The sequence below is a fragment of the Notolepis coatsorum genome (assembly GCF_963971535.1).
Source record: "Notolepis coatsorum genome assembly, chromosome: 19".
Taxonomy (NCBI): Eukaryota; Metazoa; Chordata; class Actinopteri; order Aulopiformes; family Paralepididae; genus Notolepis; species Notolepis coatsorum.
In genome coordinates this window covers 80,837,957-80,859,621 of record NC_140183.1, presented here as the reverse complement: position 1 = coordinate 80,859,621, position 21,665 = coordinate 80,837,957, and the positions used below count along the sequence as shown (strand labels likewise).

Sequence of the window (21,665 nt, the reverse complement as noted above, 5' to 3'; positions counted from 1 at the left end):
CGTCGCTGCTGCTCTTGAGCCTGGACTGCTACATACAAGTCAAGTCAAGTCAAGTCAAGAGTTTTATTTGTCACGGCATACAAGTATACAATGAAATGCGGGTGGTCTTGCCCGCAACGATGTGCAATACAGTGGTACAACATATAATAGAATCCAATAAAAACAACATTGTGCAATAACAGGTAACAGGTAACATGGTGTGACATCTCGGTATCTGTACATAGTTATTTACAGAGCATATAGGACATGCTAGGTCCTTTGGTAGTGCAATACACTGTTCCTGTTGCTATACTAATTTAAAGTGGCCTTTCCTTTTGGCAATAAGTGTGGGTGAGTGCGGCATGAGTGTGTGCCCGCTCATGTTAAAGTGTTAAAGTGGCTGCTAGTGCACAGCGTGCGTGTCGTGTGTGTGCTCATGTGTGCTTGTGTGTGGATAGTTCAGTGTTCTGTGGCACTCAATGTTCATTGTTCAAGGCTCTGATGGCCTGGGGGAAGAAGCTGAGCCTAAGCCTCTCTGTCCTAGTAGCTGGGGTTCGCAGGCGTCTGCCTGACCTCAGCAGCTGGAACAGGCTGTTATTGGGGTGGTGGGGGTCAGTACTGTTGTATACAATTTTTACACACAAATCCTCATCGTCATACTAGTGCAGCGTCTCATTCAAAACATGCCCGTTCGGAGCGTGTGCCTATGTGGAATGCGTTTATAGTTCATTGTTATTGGCACCACATTTGACACTGCACTCCCTTCGGTCCTCAGTAATAAACCCGCCAAGTGTGAGGTCGAACGAACAGTTCTCGAGATATGCATAAAGTTCGTTGTTATATGGCACCAAATTCGACACTGTGCTTCCCTGTTTCGTCAGCAATACACCTGCCAAGTGTGAAGTCGATCGGATGAACGGTTCTCGAGATATGTGTAAAGTTCATTCTTATACCACCACCATTTGGCCAAATGGCACCAAATCTGACACTGCACTCCCCTGGGTCCTCGGCAACACACCTTGTCGAGCATGAAGTTGATTGATGAGCGGGTTTTGAGATATGTGCACCACAGACATGCAGAGGTTCGTTCCTTTTATAGTTAGATATATATAGTGTCATATTTTATTTTTTCTCATTCCATTCTCTCATATCTCATTCCATTTGTGCAAAACTGTATACACTTGTCACTTTCACACACATCTTACTTTATTCTACTTTTTTATATGGCTAGTGCTCTAATGCCTCTTGTGCTCCTACTGCCGAGCTGACCTGTTCTCTCGTCCAACACATTTCATTATACCGTTGACCATATAAATATAATGATCATAATACATATGACCAATCAAAGAAAGTTGAACTTGAACCTAGCTCTGGTGCCTCAGTCTAGATCTGTATGTCTTTTCTCAACCGCTGTATTTTCTTCTCCACCAAGAAGTGCTAATCTACATACCTCATCTAATACCCCCTCTCCCAACCCCATTGAGTGTTTGACCCACAGAGCAACCTAGAAAGAAGGACTGTAGTTAATGAAGGGAGAGACCGAGGGGGTGAGACTGGGATGAGGTCACTGTTGAGTGTCTGATCCACTTCCATCAATTCTCTCTCCCTGTTCACATGTCTCTTCCTTTTCATTGAAACATGCTCAATGCATTTTTATCACCCCCTCTCTCTCTCTCTCTCTCTCTCTCTCTCTCTCTCTCTCTCTCTCTCTCTCTCTCTCTCTCTCTCTCTCTCTCTCTTCCTTGCTCCACTCTCTCCCCCACCCTGCTCACCCTTTGTCTGTATCACACTCTCTCTACAGTACGTCCTCCTCTCTACCCTCTCTCTCTCTCTCTCTCTCCACCTCTCCGCTCCCCCTCATCTCTCTCCTCCTCCCTCTCTCCCCATCTCTCTGTTGATGTTGAGGAGTGCAGCATGAGGCAGGCTGTGGCTCTATGGCTGGTGACACTCGCAGCTTTGCTCCACGGTGAGTCAATTTCTTTATTGACGCGTTGAGTGAGTGCGTGTTTTCGAGCGGGTCATTGTTTTAACCGTGTCACATCTATGTTGAGCGTGTGCATGGTAAAGGACCACTGTGTGTATTCTAATCTACACAGCGACACACACACACACACACACACACACACACACACACACACACACACACACACACACACACACACACACACACACACACACACACACACACACACACACACACACACACACACACACACACACACACACACACACACACACACACACACACACACACACTGTAGAGTGGATGTTTGTGTGTGTGTGTGTTGGTTTATAGCCAAAGATTGATTGGCAGCACGATGAGCAAGCAGCAGTATGAAATATAATAGTGTTTACTACTGAGTGCATTTGGATGTAGATGATGAAGGAATGCAATGTACCATTAGAGTTAGAGTAGAATGCGATAGATGGTTACATAAATAAATGGATTGATAAAGAGAGAGGTGAGAAATGTATTAAGCCGGATGTTTTTCATTTTCAAGGCAAACGGTATAGTTGGGAATCTTTCTTTTGCAGTCAGCTACAGTAACGGGTCATTTACTGTGACATCAGGGACTATTAGTCGGTTACAGACTCACTATCTATAGACCTGGGGAGTCGCAATATATTCCGAAGACCTGCCTGATTCCGGACTAACTTAACTTACCATAGGAGTTTCTCAAGGCTATACGGTTCCACCTATTCAATTGGTCTGACATTTGACGAGAGCAGAGTTGAGCATAATTAAATGAGATTTGCATTTTTTTTTACATTTGAGGAAAAATGGACAAAACAACAGATGGAATACACTATTGGAATTATATACTCATTATTACCTATGCTCTTGCGATTGGTCAAAGTTTGGCAAGGCTTCTGGGGAGTGGACTGTAGTAGTTGCCATGGAAACGAGTAAAGATTACGATATAAAACACATTTTTACCTTTCATTTGTAACGGTATAATAATTAAACAATATATACCTCCGTCAAGGATTATAAGGATTATGAACCTATAATACGGGTTGGCTGCAATACTTACAATTTGATCTTCAATGGGTGGCTGTAACGGGGGGAAATCACAGTGGAACCTCACTCCCCAGGTCTATAGCTGCTCTAACCGTATTGTAGTAGCCTACTTCATCCATTCACATTATGTATTATTCAATAATAGTAAATAGTGATTTGACACTGTTCAATGTGTGTATTCATTTTTTTATTATGAGTTTTTATGTACTATACAGATTTTGTAAAGTGATGATGGTGCATTATATGGATACTGGCACAGTACTATTCATTGTACAGCACACACTACAGCACAGCTCAGCAGTAGTAACCTACAGTATAACACAATGCTCCATGAAACAATGTCTGATTCACCTTCACAAACATTCGATTGCTTGTAAATACAGCACACATGGTATTAGGTCATAGGACTTTAGATACACCACAAGTAAAAATGGAGTTTGTAAAAAAAAAAAAAAAATTATGTGTTAATAATAATAAATAGCTCTACATTCCAACAACCATCACTGACATAGAGTGTTTGGTCAGTAACATGGGTCTCCCAGTCCCTCCACTCTGCAGTAAACAGATAATACATTTATGTAGTGTGGAGATCTCTCTCCTGATAGGATAAAGTGGGAACGGGATGCCAGAAAATTTATTTTGTGTTTACTGCAGAGTGGAGGGACTGGGAGACCCATATTACTGACCCAAACACTTTTTTAACAACAAAATAATACCACCTACTGTTAGGGTTTGAAACCGACCTCAAACGCACGGCACAGACAGGTAGTTCAGAGTTAGCCAAATACTAGGCGTATTTATTTACAGAGTCAAAAAGGAGTCAAGTAACAATTTCGAAACAACAAAAAAGGAGACTGCCTTCGGCAGAGTATCTGCGGCTCTGCAGATCCTCTTGGTGTTAGAGGTGGGGAATCGGCGTTGACGCCGTAGCGGCTCTGCAGATACTCCCAGCTTCAACTCGAGGTGGAAACGGAGAGAGAGAGAGATCAACAACAGTCCAACAGTACACAGAGGCAGTGCAGTTCCCTCCTCCCTTAGCTGAGTCCAGAACAAACAAAAACGATAATCTTCAGTGTTCTCCACAACACACAATTTAGCTGAGTCCAGTGCAAACAAAAACGATACTCTTCAGTGTCTCTTTTAAACACACAATTTAGCTGAGTCCAGTGCAAACAAAAAATGATACTCTTCAGTGTTCTTCAGTGTTCCAACTCACCAAAGCGCAAACGCGTAAAGCGGGCAATGTATATGTGTGATTTTCCATTCTAAACCAATAAACTATTCAATCAATCAATCAAAGCTCCAAACGGGGGAACAAGGTATTCACCAGCGGCAATCCAAAGATGTCCTGGAGGGAAAGTAGACGAGGCACAGCAACGGGGGGAAAGCAGGCAGAAGCAGAAATATTCAAAGCAGTAATACTCAAAACGACCCGACAACGATTGAAAGGAGGTCCCAGTATATGAAGCCTCTGGAGCGCTGATTAGAACACACATCAGGTGCGTGATGGTAATTGATACTTGACCTAGAAGTGTGCGTTCGGCAACGGGCCAATCCTCACAGAATCCTCACAGTACCCCCCCCTCCACGGGAGCCACCCGGCGACCCACTCGGCCCCGGCCTGCCCGGATGGGACCGAAGGAAGCCGGTAATCAGGGGCACTGGAGAGGGGGACAGAGACAGAGGCCCGGAGAGGGGGACCGGAGACGGGGACAGAGGATCGGTGAGAGGGGCTGGAGACGGGGACACGGGCCCGGTGAGGGGGCTGGAGACCGGGACACAAGGGGAACCCCGGGGCGAAGGACTGGACGGCACCTGAAGACACTGGGCATGACAGGAGGGGCTCCACCCCCTGATGGCGTCGGAGGACCAGGCGATGTGGGGCTCATGCAGCGCGAGCCAGTCCCGACCCAGGACTACCGGGACAAGAGGGGAGCTGGTAATAAAAAACTGGAGTCTCTCAACGTGGTTACCAGCCACGGTGAGGAGGACAGGACAGGTGCGTTGAGTGATGTCAGCCAGGCGGCGATGATCCAGCGCGAAGACCTCCAAGGGCCTCTCGAGGTCCTCAAGCGGAATGTTGGCCCGGGTGACAAACTCAACGTCCAGGAAACTCCCATCAGCACCAGAGTCAATGAGTGCACCCACCGTCACCCGCTGGTCCGCCCAGGCTAGGGTGACGCTCGTCAGACAGTCAGGTGGTGCACGGGTGTGGGAACAGGAAAAACGGCTCACCAGGATCTCCCGGGGTCCCGGCGAGCCTGGTCTTCTTGGCCGGGTAGGGCAATTGGAGACACGGTGTCCATCCCGGCCGCAGTAGAGGCAAAGGCCGGACCTGAGCCTGGACTCCCGTTCGGCCGGGCTAAGGCGGGTGCGTCCCAGCTGCATGGGTTCCTCCTCGGTCACAGCTCGGGAGGGAAAAAACCCACCAGTCACGGAGGGGGCAGGACGGTCAGCAGAACGGTCCCGAGGACGGGGGGTCTGGGGAACGTCCGCGGGTCCTAGTCGTGCTCGCTCACGCCTTCTCTCCCGGAGGCGTCCGTCGATGCGGATAGCGAGGCTGATCAGGCCCTCGAGAGAATCGGGCTCCTCTTGGGTCGCGAGCTGGTCCCTTACTGCGTCGTGGAGCCCCCTCATGAAGGTGAGACGAAGCGCTTGATCGTTCCAACCGCTCTCCGTTGCGGCCAGTCTGAACTCCAGCGCGTAGTCTCTGACACTGCCACTGCCCTGCCGGAAGGTGCCCAACCGAGCTCCTGGGTCCTGGCCACGAGCTGGGTGGTGGAAAACCCTTCGGAGCTCTGCCACGAAGTCTGGGTAGGAGAAACAAAAATCGGCCCTCATAGCCCAGGAAGCAGTGACCCACTGTGCTGCTCGGCCCGTGAGCAGGTTAGTCATGTAGGCTACTCGGGCTCCCTCTGACGAAAAACGGCTAGGTTGATGAAGGAAGACCAACTCACACTGCATGATGAATGTGGCACAATCCTCGAAGTTACCCTCGAACAGACGTGGTTCGGAGAGACGGGGCTCCCGAGGTGCGAGGTCTGCCGCGGCTGCGGGTGGTGATCTGGCTGAGACTCCTGGGACAGGTGGGTTTAAAAGCAGAGTGTTTAATGCAGTACTGAGAGCCTGTAGCTGGTGCAGAATAACAGCCTGCTGATTTCCCTGGGTAGTCTGCTGGGTGGCCAGAGTGTCAAGGGCATCCAGAATGAGCTGGACCTGGGCCCGGAGGTCCTGTAAAGCAGCCGCAGCCGCACCCAACTGTTGGGTGTGGTCGTTGACCACCTCGATCTGGACCGCCAAGGCTGCCCTGACCCTGTCTGTGTCGGCTGAGGTCGTCATGGTCGGGTCGTAATGTTAGGGTTTGAAACCGACCTCAAACGCACGGCACAGACAGGTAGTTCAGAGTTAGCCAAATACTAGGCGTATTTATTTACAGAGTCAAAAAGGAGTCAAGTAACAATTTCGAAACAACAAAAAATGATACTCTTCAGTGTTCTTCAAACACACAAAACAGATAATCCAAAAAGGGTTTGGTTCCAACTCACCAAAGCGCAAACGCGTAAAGCGGGCAACGAGGCGCAGCTCCAAACGGGGGAACAAGGTATTCACCAGCGGCAATCCAAAGATGTCCTGGAGGGAAAGTAGACGAGGCACAGCAACGGGGGGAAAGCAGGCAGAAGCAGAAGTATTCAAAGCAGTAATACTCAAAACGACCCGACAACGTTTGAAACGAGGTCCCAGTATATGAAGCCTCTGGAGCGCTGATTAGAACACACATCAGGTGCGTGATGGTAATTGATACTTGACCTAGAAGTGTGCGTTCGGCAACGGGCCAATCCTCACAGAATCCTCACACCTACAGCACCTTTTAAATACTATGCTCCGTACAAATGGAATGGACTACAGAAAACCTTAACATTTGAAAATGTCATTCCGTTAGAATAATTGAACTAGTGTTGAACTAGATGTTGATTGTAATAATTTCCTTTGATTTCCTTTTGATCTACTCGTTTGTCTGTTGTTCGACTACTGTATGGTAATCTATGTCTGAACTGCACTTGCTTGTCCAATGTGGTTGTATATGTATTTTGTATACAGGTCTCTTGGGAAAAGAGATCTCAAATCACAATGAGACAACCTGGTTAAATAAAGGACAAGAATATATAGCCCAATGATGGCTTTATGGAGAGACTGAGTGGAGAACCAGAGAGAGGAGTTGAGGCGGACAGAGAAAGTTCTTTCCTCATCTAGGGGAGTGCTGTGCGTGTTTGCTTCGAGTGTTTCAGTGTTTAACAGCCTCAGTATTTCCTGTGCGGAATGAAACTGACATTTTTACGGCTGCAGAAAGACTTGACTGTCTGTCGGCGATCGATCAGAGAGACGTAATTGATTAGGTCAGATGGATTCTTTCCTTCCACTCTCTTTATTCCCACCCCCTTTTTCCCGCCACTTCTCTCCCTCTCTCTCTTTTTCTCTATCTCTCTCACACACACCTCTATATCTCTCAGTCCCCCTCGCTCCCTCTCTCGCGCTCCTATCCTATTCACACATCAATATATCTTTGTTCTCCTTTAGAGACCCACTCCATCTGAAACCCATCCTCTCTCTGCCCCTTTCTCTTCGTTATGTCCTCCGTTGGCCCTCCCGTCCTCAGTCATGGCGTTGGTCCTCTAACTGTCCCTAACCCCTAATCACCCCTCGTTCCTTTCCCCGTCTTCCTGAATCTAGCTGTCTTGTTTGTAACTTGTCACTTTTTCTCTTGTTGTCTCCACCCCCCCGGAGAGGCTGTCCTCTTCATTCCCTTCTCCACTTCACTTCTCCTGACCCCCCCCCCCCTGCCACATCTCCTCCTCTCCTCTGTCACACCCCTCCCCTCTCTCCCCACAATTCCTCTCCCCTGCGTCCCCCCCTCTCCCTCTCTCTCTCTCTCTCTCTCTCTCTCTCTCTCTCTCTCTCTCTCTCTCTCTCTCTCTCTCTCTCTCTCTCTCTCTCTCTCTCTCTCTTCCCCCCTCCTCTCTCTCTCACCCCCTTCTTACACTTTCCATCTCTCCCCCATCACTCCTCTCCTTTTCCCCCTTCACTGTCTCACTCCTCATGCCCCGTAATCTCTCGCCCTCCTGCGTCTCCCCCCCCCCCCTCTCTCTCTTTCTGTCAGTGTCGGAGCAGGGTCCTCATCAGCGCTCTCTGCTGAGGGAGCTCCTGAGGGACTACAACCGCATGGAGAGGCCCGTGGCCAACGACTCCCTGCCACTCACTGTGCGCTTCTCCTTCACCCTCATGCAGGTCATGGATGTGGTAGGTTCTCTAGACGGGCTACATATATGTATGTATACAGAAGATGTGAACATGCGTCACATTTGAACACTGCTTTATTATTATTATATATATATTTTTTTTTTTACATCTGACCTGCAAGCATGTGATTATTTATTATAGTAGTTAGTAGTTAGTATTTATTTATTTATTATTATACCTCGAGCCGCGGCTTTGTGTGTGTAGGAGACGGAGCCTGGAAAGGGTCCTTTGATCTTGGTCGACAAATCCACAATAAAAAAGTGACTGTGAGCATTGGGAATTAATACACATTTCACTTTTAGAAGCATATGTCACATAAATCGATACAGCCTGAATAGAGAATATTACGGCAAACGTTGCAAAGAGATTCTAATATGGAAGGTGGAAGCCAGACAAAAAGTACTGTTTGGTGGACACAGTGTCGGTACAGGTGCATCACCAATGCCAGAAAGGCGTCAGAGTGGCAGAATATTACATACAGTAGCTCAGAGGTGCGACTGTGGCAGTGCCCAGTTCGGCACAGAGGTCCAACAGAACAGCCCTGGGTAGTCTGAAGCATCTCATGAGCCACTCGTCGTCATTGGCCAGTAGGTCTTGTCAGTAGGTCATTGGTTAGTAGGTCTTGTCAGTAGGTAATTTGTCAGTAGGTCTTGTCAGTAGGTCATTGGCCAGTAGGTCTCGTCAGTAGGTCATTGGCCAGTAGGTCTTGTCAGTAGGTCATTGGCCAGTAGGTCTCGTCAGTAGGTCATTGGCCAGTAGGTCTTGTCAGTAGATCATTGGCCAGTAGGTCTTGTCAGTAGGTCATTGGCCAGTAGGTCTTGTCAGTAGGTCATTGGCCAGTAGGTCTTGTCAGTAGGTCATTGGCCAGTAGGTCTTGCTGGTCCCTGAAGATTCGCTCTCTCCAAACTCCTTCATCCGCCACATCATCCAACATTAGTACCAATAAAGCGGCAATTGTGCGTCATTACGCATTGGAACTGTATGCCTTTTTATACCAAACCACGAACATGACATATGGAACATGTGCGAAGCTCAATGACATTATATGGAACAGGTGCGAAGCTCGATGACACTATATGAACCATGATTGATTGATCGATTTAATTTAAAATCAATATAAACTATGCCCAACTGAGGCATCGATCAAGGCATCCGTTTAAATGGAGCCCTAAATGGAGGATGTAGCCTACCATCCAGAATGTCACAGTATTTTATTGATCAATTATACACAGTGATTTATAGATGGCCTATAGCCTTTAATAATGTACACGTCCTATGCAGTTGGATTCCTACATCAAACAATGAGGCAATTCTCTTTCGATTGCACAAAATTGTGCCATTGATTTTCTGATTTAGACACAAACACCACCACCACCAACAACCTATTTCTGTGTAGCACAGCTTATGGTGAATCATATTATCCATAAAAATATATTAGCCTACACATAGCCTAAGTAATCATGTCATGCACAACAGTCAACACATTTCAGAGATTGCTTTGAGCAATTACGCTGTTGCATCGCTCCTATCAAGTATCACAGAGAGGCACCCTATCGGCCCCCCGCCCCCTACAGATGGGTGTCCCCCAGGGCTCGGTCCTTAGACCCCTCCTCTTCTCTCTCTACACCAAATCTCTGGGTAACATCACGTCTCATGCCTTCTCATATCACTGCTATCCCGATGACACTCAACTCTTCCTCTCCTTTCCTCCCTCAGATACCCAAGTATCTGAGCGGATCTTGGCCTGCCTGACATTTGGATGGATGACGACCAATCACCTCAAACTGAACCTAAGCAAAACTGAGCTAATTCACCTGCTGGTCGGATCCTCCCTGCTGACCAACCTTTCGATCACAGTGGATAATGTAGCCGGTGCTCCCTCCCCGACTGCCAAGAACCTAGGTGTAGTCCTTGACGAAAGGCTGAACTTCTCTGCTCACATCGCCTCAACAACCAGAACCACTGCTTACAACCTGGGCAGAGAGACAGGAAACATGGAAGAGTACAAGGCAACAGTCTATACTCTGCGCAAGGCTGTTAAACTTGCTAAGAGGACGTATGCTGACAAGATGGAGGCACAAATGGCACAGAATGACACAAGAGGCTTATGGCGGGGACTGCGGACGATAACTGACTACAAAGTCAGCGGCCCCTCAATGGGGAGCGACGACGCCTCTCTCGCGGACAAACTCAACTCCTTCTACGCACGGTTTGGGGCAAACAGTGGCGACGCTAGCTCACCAGCTAGTGACGTCACTGGCGCGCCGGCTGTCGTGGAGGGGGGGGGGGGGGGCATCCGCAGGGGGGCGCGGACGCTCTCTCATTGACGGAACACAGTGTGAGAAGAGAATTTATGCGGATGAACACCAGGAAGGCTGCTGGCCCAGATGGGATAACAGGATGCATACTTAAGTCCTGTGCTAACCAGCTAGCCCCTGTGTTCACCACCATATTTAATCTATCCCTGGTGGAGTCAGTGGTCCCTGCCTGCTTCAAGATGTCTACCATTATCCCAGTACCAAAGAAATCCTCCCCAACAGGTCTCAATGACTACAGACCGGTGGCACTCACCTCTGTGGCCATAAAATGTTTCGAGAGGCTGGTTAAGGATCACATTTGTGCCTCCCTCCCCAGTGATATGGACCCTATGCAATTTGCATACAGGCCAAACAGGTCCACTGAATGATGATGCGGTCTCCCAAGTACTGCACAGCACCCTCTCTCACCTAGACCGCCAGAAGGGGGGCTATGTGAGACTGTTGTTCATTGACTACAGCTCAGCGTTCAACACCATAGTCCCCACCAGACTGGTGGACAAGCTGATCAAGCTGGGTCTGAGCTCCGCTCTGAGCGCCTGGATACTGGACTTTCTGAGTGAAAGGCCCCAGGCGGTCAGGGTGGGGGGTCAGACCTCCAACACCATCACCCTGAGCATGGGGTCCCCCCAGGGCTGTGTTCTGAGCCCCCTGCTGTACTCACTATACACACATGACTGTGTGGCCAAGTTCAGCTCCAACTCCATAGTGAAATTTGCGGACGACACAGTGGTGGTGGGGCTGATCTCGGACAACGACGAGAAGGCCTACCGGGAGGAGGTTGAGATACTGGAACGCTGGTGCCAGGACAACAGCCTGCTCCTGAACATTGGTAAAACCAAGGAGCTGATAGTGGATTTTAGGAGAAGACAGCAGGGGACACACACACCACTGAGGATAAACAGGACAGGGACAGGGTGAGCAGCTTCAAGTACCTGGGGGTCCACATCTCAGAGGACCTGACATGGACAACACACATAGACTCAGTAGTAAAAAAGGCGAAGCAGCGCCTCTACCACCTGAGACAGTTAAGGAAGTTCAGAGTATCTGGGAAGATACTCCAGTCCTTCTACTCCGGAGCTGTAGAGAGCATCTTGACTGGAAACATCACTGCCTGGTATGGAAACAGCACGGCACAGGACAAGAAAGCTTTACGTTTCCCTGAAACCTAACAACCAGTCTCTACTTAACAGTCTCATGTCCTGCCTGGATGACGTTAAATGTTGGATGGCACAAAACATTCTACAACTAAATAAAAAAAAATGCGAAATAATCCTCTTCGGTCCCCCAGACGCTGTCACCACCCTTACCAACAGCCTTGGCAACCTGTCCTCCCTGGTCAAGCCTTATGTCAAGAACCTAGGTGTCATTTTTGATCCACAATTTAAATTCGACAGACAAGTGAAATCAGTGGTAAAGGCATGTTTTTTCCAACTACACACCATTGCCAAACTCAAAGCCCTTCTCTCCCCTGCAGACCGGGTCCCCCCAGGGCTGTGTTCTGAGCCCCCTGCTGTACTCACTTTACACACACGACTGTGTGGCCACGTTCAGCTCCAACTCCATAGTGAAGTTTGCGGACGACACGGTGGTGGTGGGGCTGATCTCGGACAACGACGAGAAGGCCTACCAGGAGGAGGTTGAGGTACTGGATTGCTGGTGCTAGGACAACAGCCTGCTCCTGAACATTGGTAAAACCAAGGAGCTGATCGTGGATTTTAGGAGGAGACAGCAGGAGACACACACACCACTGAGGATAAACGGGGCTACCGTGGACAGGGTGAGCAGCTTCAAGTACCTGGGGGTCCACATTTCAGAGGACCTGACATGGACAACACACATACTGTAGACTCAGTCGTAAAAAAGGCGAAGCAGCGCCTCTACCACCTGAGACAGTTAAGGAAGTTCAGAGTATCTGGGAAGATACTCCAGTCCTTCTACTCCGGAGCTGTAGAGAGCATCTTGACTGGAAACATCACTGCCTGGTATGGCAACAGCACGGCACAGGACAAGAAGGCCCTACAGAGAGTGGTGCGCTCAGCCGAGCGTACCACGGGTATTGCACTTCCAACCCTGCAGGTCCTATACAACAAGAGGTGCAAATCCAGAGCCTGCAGGATAATGAAAGACCCTCACCACTCATGCTGCTGCGGTCAGGCAAACGCTTGCGAGCACCAGTAACGAGGACAGAGAGACTTAGGCTCAGCTTCTTCCCACGGGCCATCAGAGCCTTGAACACTGAACTCTCCACGCACAAGCACACATGAGCACACACACAACACACACACTGTACACGCTCACACACTAGCAGCCACTTTAACATGAGCACACACACACTCATGCTGCACACGCTCACACTATGGACACTTTACAGAAGGAAAGATCACTTTAAGAATAGTATAGCTTGAGATCGTATAATATAGCATTGTATAGCAGTGTACATAAAGACCCAATGCCTCATCCGAAGCTAACAGTGTACTGCACTGCCACAGGACCTGTGGCATGCTCTGTAAAGAGGTCATGTACAGATACCGATATGCCTACTTTGTTTACTTGTTTATTGCACTATGTCGCTCTATTGGTTGGACTCTTATATTATATTATTACTGTATTATGCACATCGTTGCGGGCGAGACCCCCCGCATTTCACTGTATACCTGTATGCCGTGACAAATAAAACTCTTGTATCTTGACCTTCAGAGAGTCATCCACACCTTCATTTCATCTAGATTAGACTACTGCAACTCCCTCTATATAGGCATTAACCAGTCTTCCCTGTCCCGCTTACAACTGGTACAAAACGCTGCTGCCAGACTGTTGACCGGAACCCGCAAGACCACATCACCCCTGTCCTTGCCTCCCTTCATTGGCTTCCAGTATGCTACAGGATAGATTTTAAGGTTCTCCTATTTGTTTTTAAAGCCCTTAACACATTGACGACCAGCATGTAGCGCCGATTTATAGGCCAGAGGACAGAGGTTTGTTTACAAACCGATGTACTTTCTAACAGCTATATATATAATTTATAGTATTGCTATCTGTCCATTCTCATTGTCACTTGAGTGCATAAACCGTGCCTTCATAATGGCTTAAAGAAAATAAAAATCCATCGGTTGGTTGTCATTTTATAGCTCCATGAATATAAGGTTTATCGCGATTTTCGCCTCGTCTTTTTTCTGGGAAGCTAGATATGAGGCTAAAAGCTAGTCACGTTATATCAAACGCCATTTCTGCTGTATATATACGAATGAAATAAAACAAACTGCATAGCATCCGGACTATTACAGAGCATCTATGGATGAAATGGGGGCGGCGGGGAATTAGTATTATTATTGATTAGCAATACAGTGTGCGTTCAGGTAGCCATTTTCACTGATCGATCACGTTAGGTCTTAAAACAATGTCCAATCCAGCTGTAATTTGGGGGAATAGTATCCTACCGTCAGGCCATGTGATCGCCGGCAGCATTTCATCATTAGTCATCGGAATCTGGTAGATCGATATGTCCATTGGCTAATCATAAATCCCATTATTCCAGGCTGAAATATGCCGATCGGTAACGTGATCAAAGATGGAGGGTGTTCGTTTGGAACCGAGGCTCATATGAAACGCCCACATACAGTGAAAATAAATTTTTTTCCAAATGCCCTCAATGATACTGCAGTGGAGCGATGGAGCCCCTAAGTGGATCTGGCCGGTATTGCATGTTTCGAAAATCAAATATGTGGGTAGGTCATGCAAGTCGATTGCGGACGTTAATAGTGTTATTAATATGGAATAAAACAATAACAACTCGCCACGAGTTAACTCGTGGCTCTGGTCCTCAACGGGTGGAATCGAAACACGTATATATACGTGGACGGTCCACATAGTGTTAATGGTCACCCCCCCTCCTACATCTCAGACCTCCTATCCCCCTATTCCAACACTAGGTCCCTCATGTCAGCCGATCAGAGGCTCCTGACAGTCCGGAGGTCTAACCTCAAGCTCAGGGGGGGCCGTGCCTTTGCTATCGCAGCCCCTGAACTGTGGAACAGAATCCCCACCTCCATTAGGCTCGCCCCCTCGATAGATGCCTTCAAATCGAGGCTCAAAACCCACTTCTACCTACTAGCCTTTCCCGTTCACTGACTCATGCCCTGTTTTCCTATGTGTTTGCCTGTGTGCCCTCCCATAAAACGGAGTGTGATTGTTGTCAATATGTATCTATGTGTATCTACCTTCTGTACAGCACTTTGGTTGACACGTGTCATGTTAAATGTGCTATATAAATGAATCTGATTGATTGATTGATTGATTGATTGATTGATTCACGTGACCTCACTGACTCACGTGACCTTGCTGACTCTCTGCCAGGCACTGGGTATGCTAGGTATGCTAGTCAACCTAGTTACCTGTGTCCTGTACAGCAGGAGCAGTCTTCACAACCTAGTCTAATGAGTGGCAACCATTTTGATCGTGACGAAGTTGATGTGTGTGCCACCATTTTGTGTCATGACGATGTTGCTGTGTGTGCCACCATTTTGGCTCGTGACGGTACAGATTTTTCGGACACTATTTTGTTTCATGACGAGGTTATTCTGACTGACACCATTTTGGATCCTGACCATGTTATTTTTTGTGACGCCATTTTGAATGGTGATCCAAGTGCTTTTGTGACCGATGTGTTGCTATGTTCCAGGGACGGTGAAGATGTACCTGAGGCGGTACATCCTGCTCTGGATGTTCGTGAATCGCAGTCTCCTGTACAGCTAACGGGGGTACAGCCCTCAGTACAGTCTCCTGTACTGACAGTGCAGGGAGGGAAGGAGATGGGCGCTGTGATGGTACCAGGGAAATGTGCTGATTTTTGTTTCCCTGTTTGCTGTCCTGGGCCCCGTTCCCCGTACCTGGATAACTGAGTTAGCCGGATAATTTCCAGTCTAGCCTGACTTAATCCGGACCTTCCTGTTCCCCGACGCTCGATTGTCTAAATCACCATGACAACAGATCAAAAAGTTTGAGCCTGGTCGAGAGCAGGGTTAACTTCAGTTAGCCGGATGAACCATGGCCACGCCCCCGCAAATAAATGACAGCTCGCTTCCTGAAATGATTCTCACAGTCTAGAGATCCCATTTATACCATTCTGAATTATGTTTCTGTGCTTCGTTTTCCTAGAGGGGGCTTTTGAAATGTATAATAATAGAACTAAATGCTGATAATAAATCATATTCAGCCTATAGATTTACTTTGTCCTAAATAAAATAATGCACGTCATATACGGCGCTCGGAGTCGCGATACATGCTGCATGTGGTTATTTTAATAACGGCGCATTGCAAATGTGAATCCCGGGGGGATATTTTTAATGAATGAAACCTATCGGCCGTTTGGCTCTGATTAGTTTCATATATTCTCCGCTGTAGATTTGCTTAACGGAGCGCCCGGATTGTGTTTCATTCAAGCATAAAATTGAAGTGTCTATGCGTGGATTGTGGTTTTTGTGTGATATTGTAACTGGGATTAAAATGTCTGATGAGATGCGCTGTTTGACGGATTTGAGAAATTGAATGAGCCGTTGACGTCACATTAATGCATTTGAGAATAAAGAGATAAAACTTCATTCAAAAGAAAAATATTCTAAACACGGGTCTCTCGTCCATTAATGGATAAACAATGAATATATCCCGTCTGGCACAGTGGCGCAGCGGCTAGTTCTCAATCCTGGCAACCGGGCGACTGGAGTTCGAAACCCTGCGTTTCCAATATAATTCTTTTGGAATATAATATTAATGATTATACGCAAAAGTAGCCTAGTTTTAAGTTAAAATATTATAAATCTACATGCATTGAGGATGTCATTCTTTATATAGCTCTCAACATGCACCAAATTGAATTATTCCTACATTGCAAAAAGAAGAAAAAGACTAGGAGAAGTGGGATTCGAACCCGGGCCGTCTGCGTGAAAGTCAAAACCACAAACCGTCACACCACAGTGCAGATAAGTAAAAAATCCACCATACATCAATCAATGGGTAAGAGAGCCGTATCCTTATTCTGTATAACAGTTGAACTAATTATTTTCGCTAGCAAGATCTCATTTGATTATTCAATCCATAAACCTACTGCCAGCAGGCAAGTTTAAAGAAATATAATCTGATTGATTAGGGTAATGAGGGACTTAAAATTAGCCTATAGATTATGCATTTAACTTGTCTGCGAGGCTATTGAGCCGTACTGCAATCTGTTAATAAAGTTTTAAATCAATTAATCAATCAATGCCGTTAGAAAATCAGGATTTCTGCTATCGATACGTGCTGGCTTTTCAACTGAAGCGGCCGCGCGCACTTATCCTGGGTCTCAAGTCTGGTTCGAGTTAACGAGACTGAATCCACCTTCGAGGAACAGGAAAATCCCGGCTTCAAACATCGGGTTAATTGAATCTGGATAATGGGACTCTTGATCGACTTAGTTGAACCAGGTACGGGGAATAGGGCCCTGTTAAGCGCAATGAGTTTAATTTTTTTCAGGGGAATACTTCCAGTTTGCTGTCTCCTTTTGACAGGTCGGTATCGGTGGAGCGGCCTGTTAAAGTGAGGCCTATGTTTTGTTTTCCTATTGTCTGTCCTGAGCGCAGTGAGCTTAGCTCTCATGCTGATTCCAGTTTATTGTCTCTGTTTTACAGGTCTGTATCGGCGGAGAGGCCTGTTAAAATTAAGCGTTTGTTTTGTGATGATCTGTTCGTGGGTGGGTTGGCTTTTAGGCCTTGCGCCTCAGTGGAGCAGGTGGTGGGGAAACCAGGTTGGGTGTTTCCACCAGCTCCACTCCATCCGGGCCCAGCGGTATGTGTTTTGGAGGAGGCTCGCTTAAGCGGGTATCGGTACAGTGTTTTTTGTCTCAAACAACATTGTCGAATGTTCTCGAGTAGGGAGCATTCGGCAGGGTTAAAGGTTGTGTTCGACAGGGGCCGACCCATTATCACTTTGTGGTAGTGACTCACGTAATTCCAGATTCGTGGGTCACAGTATTTCTGTTGGTGTACAGTTGAGTGTGACTCTTGACCGGGGCTCACACTCAACACAGTACAGGCACTACGCATGTTAGTATGTGTAGTTGCATTTTTGATAGGTAAGGTTGGTAAGTATCCCCTTATTTATTTATGTTCATTCTCTTGGTGGTGGTTTCTTTGGGCTATAGTTGGGAGAAGAACATACATTTTCGGTGTGGCGGTGTTACGTATTACTTTCACACAGTGGAGGGATACTTACTGTCTGTGGTGCATATTCACATTGTGGTAGTAGTGTGTTGTCACTAATTGGTGGTTTTATTGACACACTGTTTTCTTTCTGTTGTCATTTTGCTTGTGTTTAAAATGGCCGCTTTCTAATTTATCACAGGTGTGGTGATGAGGCACCACGCCCTACAAATGCAGTGCAGAGTGCAGGGAGCAGTTGTCAAGTCCCCACTACACAGAGCTCAGTTCTAACTCGTTCTCTCTCGCAGCTGATGCTCGTCACTGGTTCTCCAGAGGCCTAACCTGAAGACCTCATTTTGCTCACTGCTTCACTTGTACTGTTGGCTTGTTCTCTTTTGCCTATGTGCATTAGTTTTGTTATTGAACTTTGGAGTCTGGAACACCCAGCTCCCACTCTTTTTGTCCATTTAGATAGCTGTTCAAATAAATATTGTTATTTTTGATAAACTCCTGTCTTGTCCTGTGTCCACCACTTTGCATTCAAGGCCTACACGAGCCATATTTTAGGCTTGAATGTAACACTGAGCAACATCAGAAGGATCCGCCCCTTCCTGACAAAAGAAGCCACCCAACTCCTCCTGCAATCAACAGTCACGTCTTGCCTCGACTACTGCAATGCACTACAGAACGCAGCGGCCCACCTGATCTCCAACCTACCAAAGTCAGCCCAGTGAGCCCACATTACCCCACTTAGAGCTGCTGTTGGGGATAGTGGTGGCAGGACCCAATCGCAAACAGGAACGGTGGAGAAAGTAGGCAGGACACAGAGGGTGGAGATTCAACAAGGGCTTTACTAAAACAAGAGACTAAGGCACCAAAAAACGGGAGCAAGAACAGGAGCACGGAACAAACACCTAACAGGAAATCTACTAACAGCAATACAAAGTATGAACCGACCAGGACACAAGGAAACACAGAACGAAGGTTATCCTATAACCCTAGTTATATGAATTATGGCGAGCGCTCTGCCTACTGGAACTATCCCTTTAATCATATACTATCATGAAAACTTTTACCCACGTGTACGCACCCACCTGCCTGACCACGACCACATCTGCTCACATATAAGCGGGGTCATTGCCATACTACCAGCTCCTTCCCCAGTCTTTCACCGCCGAAACGGAAGACCGTGGGGTCCTCAGTGAGTCAAAGCAGAGCGCTTGCCATAATTCATATAACTAGGGTTATAGGATAACCTTCGTTATATTTCATTTATGGCTTTGCGCTCTGCCTACTGGAACACAAGAGTGGAGCAGAGCGGAAAGCTCGACAGATGTACCCGCTGAGGCACCCTACAACCATCAGAATACCGGGGAGGACCCCCTAGTGAGGGACGGGAGGGAGACCAGACACGACTGTGCGAAGAGGGTTTAGCACCTCAAACGCACAGGGTGAGCAGACCGTGGGACTTACCTTCGTATAGAAGGGCCCGCGACTACTTGGACGCGCATCCCGCACGCCACCAGGGAACGGACGTGAAGCAAAAAAAAACATCACAGCCCCCAACATCACGGGGTCGGGGTCAAAAAGCAAGGCCGTAGCAGCGGGGGGCGGAGGAGGTCCCAGCCCCAAGCCACATCCCGGGGGCTAGCACCCCCTGAAAAAGGGGCCTGGTGAGGTCAATGAGGCCGTGGCATCGAGACCCCACCAGACGGTCACTGGTGACACCACCCCCCCACATCGCCAGCGTATCGGACAGGGCCCAAAATAGGTGAAGGCCCTTCTCCCCCTGGCACGCCGCTCCGAAGCGCTTCAAAGGAGGCTTCCCCCCCACAATGTCGTGGGGGCCAGCTGGCACGCCGGGGAGACAACCCTCCAAGGAGGTTGATCCCTCAATCCAGGTCGAAAGGTCTTAAGAGCAGAACTCGACCTGCGCCCGGAGCACTGCGGACTAGACAGGCGCCTAAGGAAGTGGCCTATTGCAAAAAGGTTGCAGCTATTGTTTTTCTCTCTCTCTCTCTCTCTCTCTCTCTCTCTCTCTCTCTCTCTCTCTCTCTCTCTCTCTCTCTCTCTCTCTCTCTCTCTCTCTCTCTTTCTCTCTCTCTCTCTCTCTCTCTCTCTCTCTCTCTCTCTCAATGTGTGTATGTGTGTGGGTGTGTATGTCTGTGTCTAACCACACACTGGGGCATTTCTTTAGTTGTAATCAAATTAATTATACATTACAGAAAAAGAGGTGACTATGCTAGGTTGACTATCAAGTGCTGTCAATAGATAAACAAAAAGTAACTAATTAATCTCACAATGTTCTGTAATTAATCTAGATTAATCTAGATTAAAAATAGCATTTTTCTACTTAAGACCAAGAGATATTTACTTGAGTAAAATCATGGAATTAATGTAAAATCAACACAAAGAAAGTATATTTAGATTCAAATACTATTTTAATAGCTTTCTTTGAATACAGTTTCTCTCTGTGAAATACAAATGTTCAACAAAAACATCAACATTGACTCAGCTAGACCTCTTTCTTATATCCGCGGCGCTAAGATTGAAGATTTTTCACTCTATAGATTAATCTAGATAAATTTATTTGAATGCTTTAAAGGGGAACTATCTTATAAATGGCCTTTTTGAGTGTTTAGCATTGTTTCCTAGCTATGTGAACTTATATTAATATGATCTATGTCTCAAAATTCTCATATTGGCGCATTCTTCCAATTCTCCTCTCACAATATTCACCCTCACTGAACTGAGTCATTTGAAAATGTGCGCGATTTGTGATGTCAGAGAGACACCGCTGCATGATAATGTTCAGGCGAACCAGAACCATTACCATTGTGGCTGGAGCCCAGGCTCAAAACGGCTTAAGATCTTGAGGTAGAAAAATGCTGTTTTTGAGGACTTGATTAGAAATACAAAACAATGAATAAAATATATATATATATTACAGAGGTGTTCCATAGACTCACAGGAATTGTGTAAAAGTGCCCAAATAGTGAAAGAAATAGTAAAATAGTTCCCCTTTAAATAATTTTAATTAATCTCCAAAGTTAAAGCATTAACTTTGACAGCCCTACTATCAACATTTCCAGTCTAAGGAGTTTTGACATTGTGCTACTCAAACTTGTATCCATGCCCAGTTTTGGGAGACTGTCTGTATACCAATAGCTGCCTTGTCAGAGTCGTCAGCCCAGTGATGGAACGGCCCTTTTTGATGTACTGCTGGAAGCCAGGAAATGAAATCAGTATGCATACATGCTTAGGCCTAACAAAATTAATAGTTGGTTTCAGGTTGGTTGTCAGTTTGGCCATGGGTAGGTAGGGAATTTTTTTTTTATTTTTTATTTTTTTTTATTCTTTCCCACGGCGACTATGGATAGGGAATTTCTTTATTTAATTAACCCTTTCACTGCCACACGACAGAAGGTTAGCCCTTTACTATCACACAACCGACGGCGATGCTCCATCATTAGCATCATTAGCTCCGCGGATGCGGAGCTAATGATGCTAATGATGGAGCATCGCCGTCGGTTGTGTGATAGTAAAGGGCTAACCTTCTGTATTGTCACAGTGAAAGGGTTAACCGGCTGTCGTGTGGCAGTGAAAGGGTTAAAATGTTCACAACAACATGGATGCATGTACTCTGCCAGCATGTTTAATATCCATAATACTAAATGTTTGACTAAGATTTCTATGAAACTTTATTCTAAATTTTTTTTAATATATAATTTTTTTTTAAAACTCATAAAATATATTGGGTCGCACCTAAATCGGCAGGGTCGGTCGGCAACCTGAAACCAACCATTATTTTTGTTAGGCCTTATGTAAATCTGACTTGTGTCTACAAGTGCACACGCATAATGCTTCAAGCATCCAAGTATG

General features: G+C 46.9%; 1 protein-coding gene across 1 annotated transcript in view; it reads left to right on the top strand.

Annotated features, from left to right (window-relative positions):
* Positions 1-1,893: 1,893 nt before the first annotated feature.
* Positions 1,894-21,665, top strand: part of LOC311246646 (neuronal acetylcholine receptor subunit alpha-7-like) — a gene marked incomplete at both ends in the record, with an annotated part of 70,240 nt that continues 50,468 nt past the window's right edge. The window contains 2 exon segments of the mRNA XM_084336815.1: positions 1,894-1,945; positions 8,157-8,296. Of these exon segments, the coding sequence (XP_084192941.1) occupies positions 1,894-1,945; positions 8,157-8,296 (192 nt within the window).